Source organism: Stylophora pistillata, chromosome 2 (assembly GCF_964205215.1).
Source record: "Stylophora pistillata chromosome 2, jaStyPist1.2, whole genome shotgun sequence".
In the NCBI taxonomy this organism is placed as follows: domain Eukaryota; kingdom Metazoa; phylum Cnidaria; class Anthozoa; order Scleractinia; family Pocilloporidae; genus Stylophora; species Stylophora pistillata.
Window position 1 is genome coordinate 38,666,414 of NC_142520.1, and position 18,464 is coordinate 38,684,877.

The 18,464-nt window shown below is 37.3% G+C and overlaps 1 protein-coding gene across 1 annotated transcript in view; it reads left to right on the forward strand.

The window, feature by feature from the left end:
* Positions 1–18,464, forward strand: part of LOC111318843 (uncharacterized) — a 77,103-nt gene that overhangs the window by 23,044 nt on the left and 35,595 nt on the right. Inside the window, exon 5 of the mRNA XM_088749474.1 lies at positions 345–467. Coding sequence (XP_088605600.1) covers positions 345–467 — 123 coding nt within the window. The remainder of the gene's footprint in view (positions 1–344; positions 468–18,464) is intronic.

The following is an 18,464-nucleotide window of genomic DNA, read 5'->3' on the forward strand; positions in this document are numbered from 1 at the left end:
ATACGGTGGAGATGGATGGTCATGCCAAGGTAATTCAGATTAGCCTCACAAGGCGAAACTATATAATAACTATCGTCTTAGTAGATGTTACTTCCTGGATTTTAATTTTGAATGCTGTTCCATCTATGAGATAAAAATGGCAATATACCGACGGCAAGTCATGTGAACACCTCTCTAGCTAGCATTTATCTTACGAAACTCACCGAAGTCGCCTATTTTTTTTTTATATCACGGCTGATATACTTTTCAGCGATATACTTTTGTTCGTTTATTCCTTGCTTGTTTGGTTTTTTTGGGCGTTATTGCTTCTATTGAATTGCCCCCGACATCTCTTTTACTTCAAGATATCGATGAGTGCAGTAACGGAGACCATCTCTGTGACGTCAATGCAAACTGTACCAACACTGACGGTTCCCACAACTGCACCTGCAGGGAAGAATACATCGGTGATGGACAATCATGCCAAGGTACGAGCGAATAATGAATCAGAAATATGACTTCGATCGCACGCTACATCATAGTAGCCTTAGCATTAAACAAAGCATCGTTAGCTGGAACTATCATCCTATTAAGTGCTACGTGCTGCATTTTAAGCAGCCTTCCCCTTGCATGTTTATGCAAGGCTTCACCATGATCTACATTTTGCCTGTTTCAGAGCCATTATAGTGGTGGGTTAAAAATAATTGTGATAAAATGTTCGTTTACAATATCTAACTCGTAAAACACAAAAAAAAAGAAGCCGTTGTTTTATCCTTTGCAATGATTAATAGCATCGCACGACTGAGATTCTTTATCCACTTTAAGGCAACAAAAATGAAAAAAGTGCAAAATATATTTATGGTGTCTCAAATATTGACGAATGTAAAGGAAATCACTCTTGTCACCTGAATGCTACCTACGCGAACGGCAACGGATCGTACGTTTGTACTTGTAAGCCCGAATGTACTGGAAATGGACGCAATTGTACAGGTATTTAATGTATTACATTTGTGAACCATCACATTCGAGAGAAAAGTAATACCACACGTGCCCAAAGTGTATACTTATCATATCATATTTTTCCAGATAGAAAAGGAAACACATGTGGGCCTGTTGGTGTGGCAGACAACAACACAATTCCAGATGCCAGAATGACAGCAAGCAGTATGTTTGATGATGATTATGCTTCATACCTCGGCCGACTGAATGAAACCAGAAGACGGGGAGGGTGGTGTCCTAAGACTAAATTTAATAGAACCGACTACCTTCAAGTAGATATGGGTTCAGTGTTGTCTGTTTGTGCTGTGGCTACTCAAGGAGAAGAGGAACTTTTGGAATGGACCACCAGCTATAAACTGCGCCTATCCATTGACGGTTTGACTTGGAACACTTACGAGGAGACGAATAAAACAAAGGTTTGGAAGTACCAACTAGCGAGTCAATAATAACAAAGTCTTCTGCAATTCAAATTAACAGAAAATTTCGTATCTACGCATCAATTTACAGCCCTCTTCAGCAATGTCTGTGGATTTTTTATTGTATAATTTCATATCATTTCCTCATCAAATAATTTTTTTAACCATCTTTGACTAAATCTTGTTTAAAAGCTGATAGTTTCGAAAGAAACTGTTTGGGGCTGCGTCGGTGGGAGTAACGAAATAATTTGGATATATCAACAAAGTTGAAATGGTAAATTGGCCACCGTAATGATTACAAAAGCTGACGTTTCGAGCGTTAACCCTTCGTCGGAGCGAATAGGGGAATTGTGGGTTGTGTGTGCTTTTAAAGGCAGAAAATGGAGCTACGTTATTGGTGGGAGCATGGCAACGAGAAAAACATGAATAAATTAGTGTTCGTTGATCCCTGTGGGATTTAGACTGCCGGTTTGAAAGATGAGCTTTTGTTTAAGATTTTTGTGGCTTTCCGTGCCACCTAAGTGCAAGGAAAGACCGGAGATTGCCATATGTTGCTTAGAATGATTAGGTAAATTAAAATGTCTAGCGACTGGTCTCGATGTGTCCTTGTCATTCCTTTCCACGTCTCGAAGGTATTCTCGGAATCGGTCACGTAGTCTTCTGCCTGTTTCGCCGATGTATATCTTTTTGCAATAAGTGCAAGTTATGCAATAGATTACATTGGCGGAAGTGCACTTGAAGTGATCGGTGATCTTAATGGATCGTTTAGGTCCCCATATTTTATCAGTTTTGTGAATGAGAGGACACGTTTTGCATCGTGCACGAGCGCATTTAAAAGTGCCTGGTTGGTCATTAGTCTGAAAAGAACTTCTGACCAAAACATTGCCTATGTTTTTGTCGCGTTTGAATGAAATGAGCGGAGGCTGCGAAAAGATAGTGCTTGCTTAGCCATTCTCACGTTCGCCAAAACTAGGTTTTGTAGCCACACAAACCTCATCGGTCGTTGCCTTCATTCTAAAGTTATTCCCAAGGGTTTTCGCTCCAATTTTTATGCATCTTCATTCACCAAACAATACCATCACCAAATTCAATGCGCCCAAAATTCTTTTTCACGTAACATCACGAGAATTACCATTAGAGCTATGTGCCAAAAACGTAATCACCTCACCGAACAAATCCTACATTGCCGCTGTGAACTTTCCAAAATCTGTCCAGCAGTTTTACTACAATCTATCCGCGCCAAAATTCAGGAAACTAATTCGAAACTTTTCAATCATTTGAACCAAATTAAGGCCCAAAAACTTGACCAACTTATCGGTCCCCAAATCACTAACCACTCATCACCAGAAAACCTCAAAACTGTAGTTACCATTCCAGAAAACCTCTCACTTTCCGATTCAGAAAAATCCGTTCTCAGTAAGGGCTTAAATTTCGTTCCCATTTCTAAAACAACGGACGAATTCTTAATTAAACAAGACGTAGAAAAATTCCTTCGCCGCGGTCAATTAAAAGCCTTTTTTCACAACAAAGAGGATGATTCTAACACCTCGAACAAAGACACTTTCGAAACACTTCAGACTCGAAAGTCTAAACGGACTCCCCCAGAGGGCCAATTCGTATCATTAGACTTTTTTATCAAAAAATGCCGCCACGATATCAACAAACTCAATTTCAAACGTATTACCAAATTTTCTAATCTCTCTTCTGAAGAGTGGTCGGCTCCAAAAAGTCTTAGAAAACGCAAAGACATAGTTATCAAAGCGGCCGACAAGGGCGGCTCAGTCGTTGTTTAACGCACCGAACTCTACCGAAAAGAAGCTTTGCGGCAACTTTCTGACACCTCTTTTTATCAAAGATCGACAAAGACCTCACTGCCAGCAATCAAACCTCCGTCAAGAATCAACCAACTCATAACTAAACAGGAATTTCCGGCCACAGCAAAAAATCTCATCATAACCACTCCTAGAACTTCTCGTATTTACTTTTTACCTAAAATTCACAAACCTAACAACCCGGGTCGGCCCATTGTCTCGGCTTGCAGTTACCTTACCAAACTTATCTCCAGCTATCTAGACAAAATTATGGCTCCCATTGTCAAAACTTTACCATCATATATTAAAGACAGCCAACACGCTCTTCAAATTTTTCGAGACTTTAATTTCCTTGGCCAGAACAAACTTCTTTTCACCATGGATATTACGTCTCTTTACACTGTCATTCCTAATGGCGTAGGCCTTCTGGGCCTTAAACATTTTTTTGATCAACGTACTGTTAAGGAACCTAAATCTGAAACACTACTACGCTTAGCCGAACTAGTGCTCACACTGAATTGTTTTTCATTCGGAAACAACTTCTTAAGACAAACCAATGGTGTAGCCATGGGCACCAAAATGGGACCTAGCTATGCCAATCTTTTTGTAGGTTTTGTCGAACATCAATTTTTCAGCCAATACAATGGGTCCAAACCTGAACTCTACGGTCGCTACATCGACGACTGTATCGGCGCTACCTCCTCTACCAGAGAGGAGCTCACTAAATTCATAACCGCAGTCAATTCTTTTCACCCGGCTCTGAAATATACTTGGGAAATCTCTGACAATTCTTTATCCTTTTTAGACGTCAAAGTTTCGATTGAAGGTAACGGTTTATGCACTAGTGCGTATTACAAACCTACAGACTCGCATAATTACTTGTTATATTCGTCTTCGCATCCATCTCACGTTAAGAATTCCATTCCTTTTTCTCAGTTTCTAAGACTTCGTCGTTTATGTAGTGATGACTCTGATTTCCACCACAAATCAAAGTCAATGTGCCAGTTCTTCGATAAACGTCGTTACCCTGTTTCCGTCGTTGAAGCGGGTTACCACCTCGCTCAACTTATTGATCGACACTCAGCACTACAAACGTCGCATAAGGAAGATTCCGACGGCATTCCATTCACTATCACGTTTCACCCTCACAACCACTCAGTTAAATCCATCATTCTTAAAAACTTTAAATTACTTCAAAACGATCCAGAGACAAGCACTATCTTTTTGCAGCCTCCGCTCATTTCATTCAAACGCGACAAAAACATAGGCACTTTTTTGGTCAGAAGTTCTTTTCAGACTAATGACCAACCAGGCACTTTTAAATGCGCTCGTGCACGATGCAAAACGTGTCCTTTCATTCACAACACTGATAAAATATGGGGACCTAAACGATCCATTAAGATCACTGATCACTTCACGTCAAATCACTTGAAGTTGAAGGGCTACACAGCTCAACTATCTTTGGCTTATTTAAGAAATATAGAACACATTTTTCCGGGCTCTACAACTTGGTAAATTTTAAGTAAATTTTGGGAATTAGCTATTGTACCATTTTTTAAAAACTCACTTATAGGAATCAGACGATAAAATTATAGCGTAAGTTATGACAGAAATACTTCGCTAAGTTGTTGTTCGTAGATCTTATCGCATGTGCATGGGACTACCGTAGCGCTGGACACATTCGAAATACATGTTTTGTAACTTGGGTAATAAATGTAATATCACTCGTGGAAATTCGATGAAAAAGACCGTTTCATGAAAATAATTGATGCGGTAAATTGGCTACCGTGACGATTACAAAAGCTGATGTTTCGAGCGTTAGCCCTTCGCTCCCACGAAGGGCTAACGCTCGAAAGGTCAGCTTTTGTAATCGTTACGGTGGCCAATTTACCACTTCAACTTTGTTGATATATCCAAATTATTTCGTTACTCCCACCGACGCAGCCCCAAACAATTTCTTTTGAAACTATAAGCCTTTATTCATTTGTATTTTGATTGCTGCGACTACTAACTTTTGTCTTAGCATTTTTCAAGACATTCGCTCCAACGAAGGGCTAACGCTCGAAACGTCAGCTTTTGTAATCGTTACGGTGGCCAATTTACCACTTCAAATTTGTTGATATATCCAAATATTTTGGTTACTCCCACTGAAGCAGCTCCAAACAGTTTCTTTCGGAACTATAAGCCTTTATTCATTTGCGTTTCATGAAAATATGATTACAAACGTTTTTAAAGGAGTTCATTATTCCATTGTCAAATAAGAGCTTGCGTTGCTCGTACCTATATATATACGCGCCTAAGAGAGACTATGATTGCAAAGGAACTCTGCATCTAGTATTTCTCCCTCGAGTCTATCCCAGACCAAGTCTTGAGCGATGAAGTGGGCACATTGTCCATGTATCAACATCGTTGGGTCGTTGGAAAACAGCTGCTGTACTCAATATCAAGTCATACTCGGTGAACACACCAGTGAATGAAAAATAAGCTAAATGCCCTGCTATTTCCTTGTCATTCGACAGCAAAGGTAATATTCGCCTACCCTTTTTTTGTCTTTTGGATTGTAGCCAAAAACATCCACAACAATGAACAGCAATTTTCCATTCTTCAAACTTTTTAAACTCATTTTTTTATTTGTTACGCACTAAGTTTTATCAGATGAAATTAACTGTGACGTCACGTTTTATTGCTAATTGCCTAAAAGTAGTAACAAGTCCAGGAAAATTAATTTTTATCTGAATTTTTATCTGAATTTTTATCTAAACACAAAACCCCTCCTTCGCACCTTTTGGATTTCATGTAAAAAAATTCCCTACAACTTTTAATTTCGATAAGAAATTTCAAACCACTTGCATATTCAGAATATAAATCTACAACTGCGTGACAAATAAGTCACGCAGTGACAACCATGTCTATTCTTTTCTGCAAAATGACTGCTTTCGGAGAAAACAAAAACAACTTTTATCGTATTGCAAGTACTTTGAAGACGTTATTTATATCCTTAAAGATTCTATTTTTACCACTGAATCTCACAAATTGCAAATGATAAGCAAAGTCTGTTTTTCATTTATGTCGCCGACTTCGCCGAACAGCGAAATTTCTATGAATTTAAAACCCTCGTCTGCATAGCAGCACAAAAACTCCAGAAAGACAACTCTACAAACGGTAAGTTTAGCGTCGCCACTCCTCACATTAATTTAAATATTAAACGTTTCTTTCACTTAGCACATACAAAAATAATATTTTGAAGTTACCCTACTTTTCACTAGGCACTTACGTAAATAGATAGAAAAATCCTTATTTTATTTCAAATTTAATAGTGATTCTACTTTTATGTAAGAACATAGGGGAGACACTGTTATAAAAATCTGTGGAGTAAATAAGTTTTTCATTGCTTTTACAAGTACAAACGAGGCCTCCAAAGTTCGACCTTCGAATGACGCTAATTACGGTGTGAATTGAGTTTTATCGATTTTCTCGAAAACAAAAGAATTTTTCAATAAACTACATATGTCTGGGTTTTCTTTTTTACCTATAGGCCTACCTAATACTAGAATATGAGCCAACTCGATTTTTTGACTGTTGCCGGTGATTTGTGAGTTTGTCTGATTTTTAGGGACATCTTCTGTGACGTGCAGAGTTCTCAGTATTCGTTCGTATTTTAAGAATGCAAACGCTTTTTTTAACTTATTTGTACGTCTTCCTTTCTTTAAGTTAATTACTCAGATGTGTTAACTCGTGTCCACGAAATAATTTATAACCTAGTAATGAAACGAAATCATTAGAAAACTGAGTGAAATAGAAGTAGAAACCCGTGTATAGGTCTGATGTGCGTAAATTAAATAGTTGATCCTAGCTGCTTACTTTATTATGGTGGTAATCTCTGCGCGTGCTTTGTGAGAATGAAAAACGTGTTATTTCTTATCATCATTCTTCTCTACAGGGTCTGTGTGATTCCTTCTATCGTTACCGAGTCATTAAATTTCTTCTTTCTTATGGCTGATGGCAAATTTAAGAAAGTAAATACATTTCTTGTTTTCTCAAAGTAACACTCGAAACACTCATACTACTACGAAAAGTTGCGATATTTACAGATAAATTGTAAACCGCTTCACGAGTAAAAAATAATTGTTATATATATCCTCAAGGAACAAACAGGAACAAGATATTTATTATTGATAATGTTTTTTTCTTTTAACTATTGTAACTGCAACTATGGTAACAAGACGTAGACGACAAATGCTGGCAACAGCCTCCTTTTGAGAACTTTTGAATTTCTGAAAAAAAAATTAAAACTGAAGAAATATAATTGAAAAAATCTTACCAAATTATTGAGACGAGGCAGTAGTATAGCGGCGAGAAATCACAGTTTGAGCACATTTTCATTAACGATGGCTTCACCCCATGTATCGTGATAGTACGTACTTACAGAAACCAGAACAGATAGGGACAACTGTTGAGGAATGGCCTCAACACACACTGAGATGATATTGAATCAGTTGTTATCCATAATAGGATGCCTTTTTATTTTAACGAGAGAAAATAATTCATTAGTTTTCTCGGTGTTTAAATTTATAAAAAATGGCCGAATCGTCTTCAGGTTTTTTTTAAAAAAAGCTTATGAACGATTGCAAATAAATGAATTCTGACACAAAGCTTTTTCAAAAAGGTTTTTTTTTTACTTATTTTTGTTTAAGTGACGAACTTTGGCATCTCGATACGTGCCTGCTAACTCAACCAAGGTCTTTTGTTCTCACACGAAATAAGCAACAGCGTCCACTTTACCAAAAAGTTCTGGGCAGCGATGACCCTTGCCTTTTTCGGTTTCCTGCACGTAGGTGAACTCACTTGCAATTGAACTTTTGATCCAAAACACCATCTCACAAACAGAGACATAACTTTTATGCCAAGAAATTCACCCCAGTATATGCAAGTGCGATTAAAAGTGTCCAAAACAGACCCTTTTAGACAAGGACAAACCATTGTCATCGGAAAGACGAAATCCCCTTTGTGCCCCATCTCCGCAATGGTGGCATACCTGAATTTCAGGCTCCTGTCTTCAGACTCAGGGCCCCTTTTCACTTACGTATCTGGTAGTTTCTTAGCCCGGGAGAAGCTAACAAGGGAAACCAGGCTCCTAATCTGCAAGGGGGCTCTAGACTCTAGCGAATTTGCTGGGTACAGCTTCTGGGAGGGTGCAGCTACGACAGCTGCCTCAGCAAACTTACCTCCATGGCTCATTAATTTTAAGGTTCTGGGTCTTTGGTCATCTGACTGGTTTGAGAGGTATATCAAAACTCCACCCTCTGTTCTGGCACAGGTCCCCCAAAAGCTCATTAGCAAATCATAAGCTTGTCAGCCTGTTATACAAAGTGATATACATGCCTTTATTTTGCGAGCTTTGGACCCTCACATGTCACCGGTAGCTCTGACAAATGTACTTTCTCGTCGCACCCATCTCGTAAATATATTAAGACACCATGTAGTTTTCCTCATTCACCCAAGATGAAGGGCATTACATCCCTTTTAAAGGAGATGCGAACTATTATTCCCTGTGGCTCGCCAATGGGGGAATGCTTTGCATTCTGTGGGGATGAAGTGCTCCTCTCATCACACTCTTGCCCCCATAGACTCGAATTTTGGAGGCCAACTCTCTCCTTTGTACCCCCTAGAGCTAGGTTAGTGGAGACCCACTCCCTCCCGTCAGAGAGGAGGCCCGACTCCCTCCTCTCTACCCAAGAATGTTTAAGTGGCCCTGAGAGAGGGCCAGCTCCCTTCTCTTCAGCCACTGTGTACATCCCCTTGGGCTGTAGGTTTTCTTTTGTTGACACTCTAGGGGTTCATGCGGCTAAAATATTAACTGAGCACTTGGTCACCCGCTTCCCCATTTTCAGCCACTCAAAGTTGTTGTTGTCCTCATTCCAAAGGTAAAACAAAGGACGGTTCATTAAACTCCTATAGAGCGCGGAAAGCTTGTAAAATGTTTTATCCATGTGCAAAAGTTGTTGGATTATCTCATTCTACCGACAAAAAGTAGTATGATTATTGTTATTGAACTCGTTATGACGAGGTCCTGGAAACTAGCGTTAAAAACTGTGATAGATTAGAAATGAGATAATTTGCGAACCACTTCCGTGCGTTAATCCAACTTTAAGACACGAAAACGAAGCGGTTTTTTAAAACATTTAACGATAAAAAATTGAGATAAAACATTTCGTGAAAGCATGTTAAACAACGTCGTCAACAAATATTTAATATGCTTTTACGAAATGTTTTATCGCAATTTTTTTATCGTTAGGTAAGACAGTCAGGAATTTAAGAGAGTAATGTAATATTAAAGGACCTTTAAATACTTAATTAAATGTTTTATGGCAGATATGCTTTTACCTAAGTATATCTCAATAACCTGCGGATGACGCAGAAAACATCTTCTTTCACTATACTTCTGTGAATTTGAATTGAATTTTGTTTAATCTGCTTGTCCTATTAATCAAATTGAATTTTCGTTGTAGTTCTGTAGCCCTCGAGTTTCGAGTAAACCGTTTGCATTGCGTATACTTAACGCCAACCATGGAATATAGTCGTTATGCCCTTCGCGTATGGTGGAGCCTCACAAAATTTGATAAACAGACTCAATCACAAAATCATCATTATATGGTCGCAGACTTAATCAAGGCTAGAGGAAGTTTTAAGATTAATATACACAACTAAGGATTGGGATTTTTTTTTAATTAGGTAACTAATCGTTAGAATCGAAAATAAGCGTAACATAATAACCTGTTATGATGGAATATGACAAACAACCAAGCAGACAAAACAAATAACCGGTTGTCACCTGCTTAATACAAATAGTATTGCGGAAGTTACCTGCACTATTATTGGGGTTTTTTGCATAAGTAATAACATGACTTTGAATGCAATTTGGTGAAAATAACAACAAAGACAACAAAATCGCAAAAGCAATAAGAAACCTTTGAAAAGTTTACAAGTGCTTACTAACACCAAATTCCACGAGAAATCATATAATTACATGATAATGATTTTTTAAAAATGAATGCATCAGAGAAAGTCAACAGACAAACTCTCACTTTAAAACTTTTCACTCATTTTACATATTAAAAAAAAAAATGCGCTCGTTTCCAGCCAATCAAAATCGTGTTATTTTTCTATGTAATTTTAGGGGATAGTTTATGCAATCTTAGGCTTGACGTCTCTTGAGGCTTATTACGTTCCCTCGTCAAAGAGAGTCTTTTCTTATGAGTTTTTCATTAGCGATTCTTTTTTATACACATGGTGGAGTTTCGTTGATCAATCACTGGATAGTTGGAGAACTCGAAAAATATATCACAAAAGAGGTGTGACGGGTACTTTAGACCGACTCTGATGTTTCATAATTATAATTTGTCAGCTTTGGCAGCTGCAAAATACAATAATTGTACGACTCAGGATCGTGATGGCAACTTACTTTTTTATTTTCGGAAAAAAAGATGTCTTATCAATGCGTTTGACCGGCGAAGTTTTTAGAGTGAGCGAGGAATTCCTTTTCTAAAGTTCATTACTGTTTTGGCTCGAAACCAGCTGTTTTACTCGTAGCCATAGCTACAGTGTTGTTATAAAAGAGAGCACCCTTAACTCAAAAACGGTGAGGGAACAAAGAACTTTGGATCTTGAGCGGTATGAGTTGATCATATCTAATACACCAACGGGTGATTTGAATAATATTCTCCGTGGAAAATTCATCTCGGAGTCAGCAATTAGGTTTTTAAAGACTTTTCCCATTTTTCTAAAGTTTAATAAGATTTATTTGCGAGCATTTTGAAAAGCCAAAGCGAAGGCCTTCTCTTACAATTACTGGTTAAAAAACCAAGGTATGTTACTTAAAATGTTCTTTCAATTTTTAAGTTTCATTATGGCACCTTCACCTAACTTCAGCCCTTGGGCTGTAGATTTTCTTTTGTTGACACTCTAGGGGTCCATGCAGCCATTATATTAACTGAGCACTTGGTCACCGGCTTCCCCATTTTCAGCCACTCAAAGTTGTTGTTGTCCTCATTCCAAAGGTAAAACAAAGGACGGTTCATTAAACTCCTATAGAGCGCGGAAAGCTTGTAAATTTTTTTATCCATGTGCAAAAGTTGTTGGGTTATCTCATTCTACCGACAAATAGTAGTATGATTGTTGTTATTCAACTCGCTATGACGAGGTCCTGGAAACTAGTGTCAAGAATTTTGATACATTAGAAATGAGATAATTTGCGAACCCCTTCCGTGCGTTAATCCAAATTTAAGACACGAAAAAGAAGCGATTTTTTTAAACATGTAACGATAAAAAATTGGGATCAAATATTTCGTAAAAGCATGGTAAACAACGTCGTCAACAAATATTTAATATGCTATTACGAAATGTGTTATCGCAATTTTTTATCGTTAAGTAGGACAGTCAGGAATTTAAGAGAGTAATGTAATATTAAAGGACCTTTAAATGTTTAATTAAATGTTTTATGGCAGATATGCTTTTACCTAAGTATGTCTCAATAACCTGTGGATGACGCAGAAAACATCTTCTTTCACTATACTTCTGTGAATTTGAATTGAATTTTGCTTAATCTGCTTGTTCTCTTAATCAAATTGAATTTTCGTTGTAGTTCTGTAGCCCTCGAGTTTCGAGTAAACCGTTTGCATTGCGTATACTTAACGCCAACCATGGAATATAGTCGTTATGCCCTTTGCGTATGGTGGAGCCTCACAAAATCTGATAAACAGACTCAATCACAAAATCATCATTATATGGTCGCAGACTTAATCAAGGCTAGAGGAAGTTTTAAGATTAATATACACAACTAAGGATTGGGATTCTTTTTTAATTAGGTAACTAATCGTTAGAATCGAAAATAAGCATAACATAATAACCTGTTATGATGGAATATGACAAACAACCAAGCAGACAAAACAAATAACCGGTTGTCACCTACTTGATACAAATAGTATTGCGGAAGTTACCTGCACTATCATTGGGGTTTTTTGTATAGGTAATAACATGACTTTGAATGCAATTTGGTGAAAATAACAACAAAGACAACAAAATCGCAAAAGAAATAAGAAACCTTTGAAAAGTTTACAAGTGCTTACTAACACCAAATTCCACGAGAAATCATATAATTACATGATAATGATTTTTTAAAAATGAATGTATCAGAGAAAGTCAACAGACAAACTCTCATTTTAAAACTTTTCACTCATTTTACATAAAAAAAAAAAAATGCGCTCGGTTCCAGCCAATCAAGAGCGTGTTATTTTTCTATCTATTTTTAGGGGATAGTTTATGCAATCTTAGGCCTGACGTTTCTTGAGGCTTATTACGTTCCATCGTCAAAGAGAGTCTTTCCTTATGAGTTTTTCATTAGGGATTCTTTTTTATACACATGGTGGAGTTTCGTTGATCAATCACTGGATAGTTGGAGAACTCGAAAAATATATCACAAAAGAGGTTTGACAGGTACTTTAGACCGACTCTGATGTTTCATAATTATAATTTGTCAGCTTTGGCAGTTGCAAAATACAATAATTGCACGACTCAGGATCGTGAGTGCAACTTCCTTTTTTTTTCGGAAAAAAAGATGTTTTATCAATGCGTTTGACGGGCGAAATTTTTAGAGTGAGCGAGGAATTCCTTTTCTAAAGATTATTACTGTTTTGGCTCGAAACCAGCTGTTTTACTCGTAGCCATAGCTACAGTGCTGTTATAAAAGAGAGCACCCTTAACTCAAAAACGGCGAGGGAACAAAGAACTTTGCGTCTTGAGCGGCAACAGCTGATCATATCTAATACACCAACGGGTGATTTGAGTAATATTCTCCGTGGAAAATTCATCTCGGAGTCAGCAATTAGGTTTTTAAAGACTTTTCCCATTTTTCTAAAGTTTAATAAGATCTATTTGCGAGCATTTTGAAAAGCCAAAGCCAAGGCCTTCTCTTACAATTACTGGTTGAAAAACTAAGGTAAAATGTTCTTTCAATTTTTAAGTTTCATTATGGCACCTTCACCTAACTTCTTTGCACCAAGCGGCACACAGGGCTCCACCTTGTGCCAACAGCAAACAAGCATTCCTGTTGTGAATATGTCACATCTTTTATCAGCAGGACTGCTAAGATGACTCATCTTTGGCCAGTTTCTGCGTGCCATTGTCACAAGAAAAAGCGACGGAATCTCTCGGTTTGCTGGTAAAGACAACAACAGCAGCAGAAAAAAAAGGTTATTCTGCGAAATAACCGAGAAGGCTATTTTAGCATGTTGAATTGACGAACGGGCAGCGGGAGCTTTTGGACAGCAATATTGCAACTAATGATTATTTCGAAGCTTTGAAATCTTTTTAGAAAAACAAAGCACCGGGAAATGATGGTTTGACTGTAGAATTATACCTCGGCATTTGGAATCTCATATGGAGCTCCCTTGTCAATGCCTTAAATTTTGTTCATGAACAGGGACAACTATCCAATTCACAGAAACAGGCTATGATTACTTTGATAGAAAAGAAAGACAAAGACAGACTTTATATAAAGAATTGGAGACCAATCTCTTTACATAATGTCGATGTTAAAATTGCATCCAAAGTAATTGCAGGAAGGCTAGAACAAATTCTACCTTCTTTTATCCACCCTAACCAGAATGGCTTTATTAAAGGGAGATCAATTATGGACGGAGTTCGAACAGTTGAAGATGTACTTGAATTTGTCCAATTTACAGGTTGTTCTGGTATCCTTCTGGCTGTGGATTTCGAGAAAACATTCGACTCTATAAATCATACCTTCCTCCTCAAAGTCTTGAAGAAATATAATTTTGGAACATACTTTCTACAGTGGATCAAGACGTTTTATACTTATGTGTCCACCTGTGTTCTAAGCGATGGTTTCGCTACTGATCTGTTCCCAGTCAGATGCAAAGTTAGGCAAGGTGACCCTTTGTCACCTTTACTATTCATCCTTGCTCTTGAAATGCTCACTTGTCGAATTCGTGAAGACAATCAAATCAAATTAAAGGTATATTGGTTAAGGAGGAAGAAATCAAACTAACCCTTTTTGCCCATGACATGACTTGTTTCCTTAGAGATACTAAGTCATATCACCGTTTAGTGTCGACTCTGGAGTCGTTTTCGAGATTCTTCAACCTCCAAGTTAACAAAGATAACACTGAAATTTTTGCAATTGGTAGCCATCGTCTTGATCAAAACAATTATGCTCATAAAGTGCGAACTTCAATTAAAATTCTAGGATTTTTTTTGACTATAACGTCTCATCCAGGATGAAAGCGAACTTTGAAGCAATTTTAAAGTCTATCAAAAATACAATAAATATGTGGAAATGGAAAGGGCTTACAATTCTGGGAAGGATACAGGTTGTTAAATCGTTTATTATCCCTAAAGTCTTTAAAAAAGCGTCGTTGATTACAGTCACAGATGATTTAATCAAAGTGGTCAACAGTCTGATGTACCATTTTATTTGGAAAGGCAATGATAAAATTAAACGCGCCGCTCTTATCAATGATATTGAGGATGGAGGGCTTAAGATGTTGGATATTCAGTCGATGATCCTCGCACAGAGGGTGATGGTGTTGAAAAGATTTACAAATAAGGATAATAACAGCTCTTGGAAAATAACATTAAATTACTTTCTTTCTCAGGTAGGGGGAGAGTTTATTCTTAAGTGTAATTTTGATACAAGACAGCTACCTATCTACCTTCCGACCTTTTATAAGGCGTGCCTGGACGCTTGGTCCAGGTTGAGGCAACCTTCGACTCTTTCGTACGAAGATGTAGTTCATCAGGTTATATGGAACAATAAAAAATATTACAGTCCAAAAGATCTTACTTTTTGAAAAACACTTGTCTTCTAAAAGAATTGTTACGATCGGTGAAAAATAATCTGCTAATTTCTCGACTTGAAAAAGCACCTTGAGAGGGAAGCTGAATGAGTTTGCTCACAAGTTTTGAGTATAGGTTTTTTTTTTTTTCTGAAATTTATATAGTCTCTAGCATAAGAAAAAGAAAACAAGAATATAAAAACAGTTTAGCAAAATTTAAAAAGCCATCACAGATAGTTAAGACAGACAAAATTTTGAAAGTTCCAGCACACTATTTGTAATTTGGAGTCGTGTTACAACTTTGCACTCTTGTTGCATAAAAAGTGCGTTCGTTTTCAGTCAATCAAATGTGCGTTACTTTTCCATGTACAGTTGTTCTGAATAAAACAACCATAAGAGTATTCTTTTACGTTAAGAGCAGTTTTGTGGATAGCTAATGACGCGTAAGGCTTGAGGTTCCTGGAAGGTTAATATATTCCCTTGTCAAAGAAATTATTTTCTTATTAATTTTTCCATTAGCAATCCTTTATTAACAAATTGTGGAGTTCCTTAGTTAAACACTACACTATTGAAGAACTCGAGGGATAACTCATTACACGACGTTTAAAAGCTAATTTAGACCGATCATGATGTTTAGCAATAATAACTTCTCAACTTTGGCAGTTTTAAAGAATAAATTTCTGCTCTATTATGGCTTTGCTACCAGTACCTTTACATGATTATTTATGTGTAATATATAGATCTAGCCAACCCTAAAAACGGAGCTCCCAGTAGGTGAAAATTTGGCGATTAAACCCATTCACACTTACGTGTAACACGTGCCTGTGAGAAGTCACAATTTTGGAGAAACCAAGAAAGCAAACGCAATGCGCAGTAAATTTTTAAAAATCATCTTTTCCAGAAAACAAGCTCCAGCAAAAGAAGACTAATTAAAGAACTTATTTCCGACGAAAAAAGCAATAGGTGCATATTACATTTTAACTAAAAATTAACAAACGGTAAACACGAAAGAAGCGTAATAGTCGCGCGAGGCAATAGCCGAGAGCGACTCTAGCTTCTTGAGTGCTTAGCAAACCTCCCAAGTGCATCCATAACTCAATAGTGTACGCTGTGGTGTTTACCATTTGTTTTATAACATAACATTGAAACATCGTAGCTAAAGAGTTCCCTTTTATTTAACAAATCTTACGTGACCAGAAAATACAAGCGCGCGCGGAAAAATTGCCTTTGCATTTGCTCAAGTCAGCAGCGTACACCCATGGGCAAATGGGGGACGCTGAATTGACCAATCAGAGCGCGCGCTTTACTTTGGTTTTGTTATAAATCAAGATGAAAGATAAAAATCGCTAAATATTTTCGCATGCGGTGCAAATGGGCATAATTCAAATTGGAATATGCGAATTTCTCCGTGAGTGAAGAGATCTCAAGTTCCATGAAATCTATCCATAGGAAGCAAGACTAAAATGGCCAAGAAATATTTCGGGACGACAGATTTATTCAAAACAGTTCTTCATTTGCTGTTATAAGCGATTTTTGGTTTGTAATAATTAATCTGCTCCACGCGCGCTTCGCGCGCGTGGGAGCCCCGCTAATATGAAATCTCTTGAAAACAATGTTGCTCTGCCTACATAAAAACGAATGTATAAAGAATGAATAAATAATTACCAAAAAGACGTTTAAGTGTCAACCACATTAAGATTTGAAAATATTATGATTAGACAAAGAATTCCGAAATAAATTGTAGTCAAGTGGGAAAGGATTTCTTGTCATAGTTTCCGAGCTGCTGTTTGGTCCTAATTCCCTATTTTTTTTTTTTCTTTTTTCGCGGTCAAGAAGACTAGTTTATTTCTTCCAAAGTTATCTCTGTATAAGAATCTATTTCACTTCGCAATTGGAACCAACGTTTCTGGATAGATATTTTTCATGCTTATATATACATTCTTCTGAGGTTATTAATTCCACATAAACCCGTAAGATGATAAATCAAACACAACGAATATATGAAATTCATATTTCTGAACTGCGGTTATAGAAACGTAATTGTGCACGATCCTCGCAGTAAAGAACACTATTTTAGCAATAGTGAAAATCAGAGCTGAAAAATTTCAGGCCTGTACGGCCTGAATTAATTTGATAACCTGCTCCCAGTTGGCTTGTTAGCTCAATTGGTAGAGCGCTACACTAGTATCGCAGAGGTCAGTGGTTCGAATCCCGTACAGGCCGGAATTTTTCAGGTCTGATTTTCATTATTGCTTATAATTGCTCTGTACTGCGAGGATCGTTTCTATAACCACAGTTCAGAAATATGAAATTCATATATTCACATCAAAGTTACTAAAACCGAAAAATAATTTTATCGAATAAAGCTCTGTGAGGGTTCTACTGATCTTCCTCGAAGTTTAATTTGCCATTTCATAGAGCATTGTGCAAATTTTGCCATTACAATCTAATCTACTGAGTATTTTAGAAATCTGAAAGCAAATTCTTAATGCCGGTGGGTGTAGTATGATTTTTATATGTCTTCATCTGATACGCTATTAGTTTTGTTGAGAGAAAAATGGGTTTTTATTTCTCAAAGTAAACTCCTAGGAAGTCTTATACTCAACTTGTATCTTCAGACTCATCACAAGCAAAGAAGTATGTATTGGATATTCCGCCATTTAAGATTCGCCCTTTTCGCTTCTGCCGTGGAGTTTGTCACAGCTAATGACCAATGCAGTACAGAAGTAAACATACAAGGAATGGCTCTTAAGCGCTCTGTCTTCAAAAGATGGTCAGTAGCAGCTCCTCACCTCTGTGATGTCAAATGTGGACAAGAGATCACGTGCCAAAGCTATAACTACAATCGAAAATACCAAATATGTGAACTAAATAACCGCACCAAGGAGGCGAGACCAGAGAATTTTCTTTCAGCCCCAGGATGGTTTTACATTAGGAGACTTAACGGCAGAGGTAAGAAATCAAAAGTCTATCTATCTATGCAATTTATATTTATTTCATTCTTCTCTATCCTCGGCCGACCCAATTCATGTCACCTGATAAAACTAAGAATATGAAGACAATGGAAAACCCATCTTTATTACAGCTCCCTTAGGTTCTATTCCTGAATTACCAGCGCTGTCTTGTCACGAAATAAAGGCGAGTGAAGGTAAACACACTGTAAGCAGCAAGTATTGGCTGGCGAAAGGGAAGGCAGTACTAATTTACTGTGATATGGTTAACGAAGGTAGGTCCGATAAGTTTTTAGTTTGAGTTATCTTATTTTGTAAAGAGTTATCAGTATCAAGAAAACTATGCATATCAATAATGCTATTATTAATATCATTATCAAAATGTTTGGTTTGAATCATGATCAGTTCCAGCATGGCTGCCTCTCGTAAGTTGTTCTAACTTAGTCACCGCTTCTC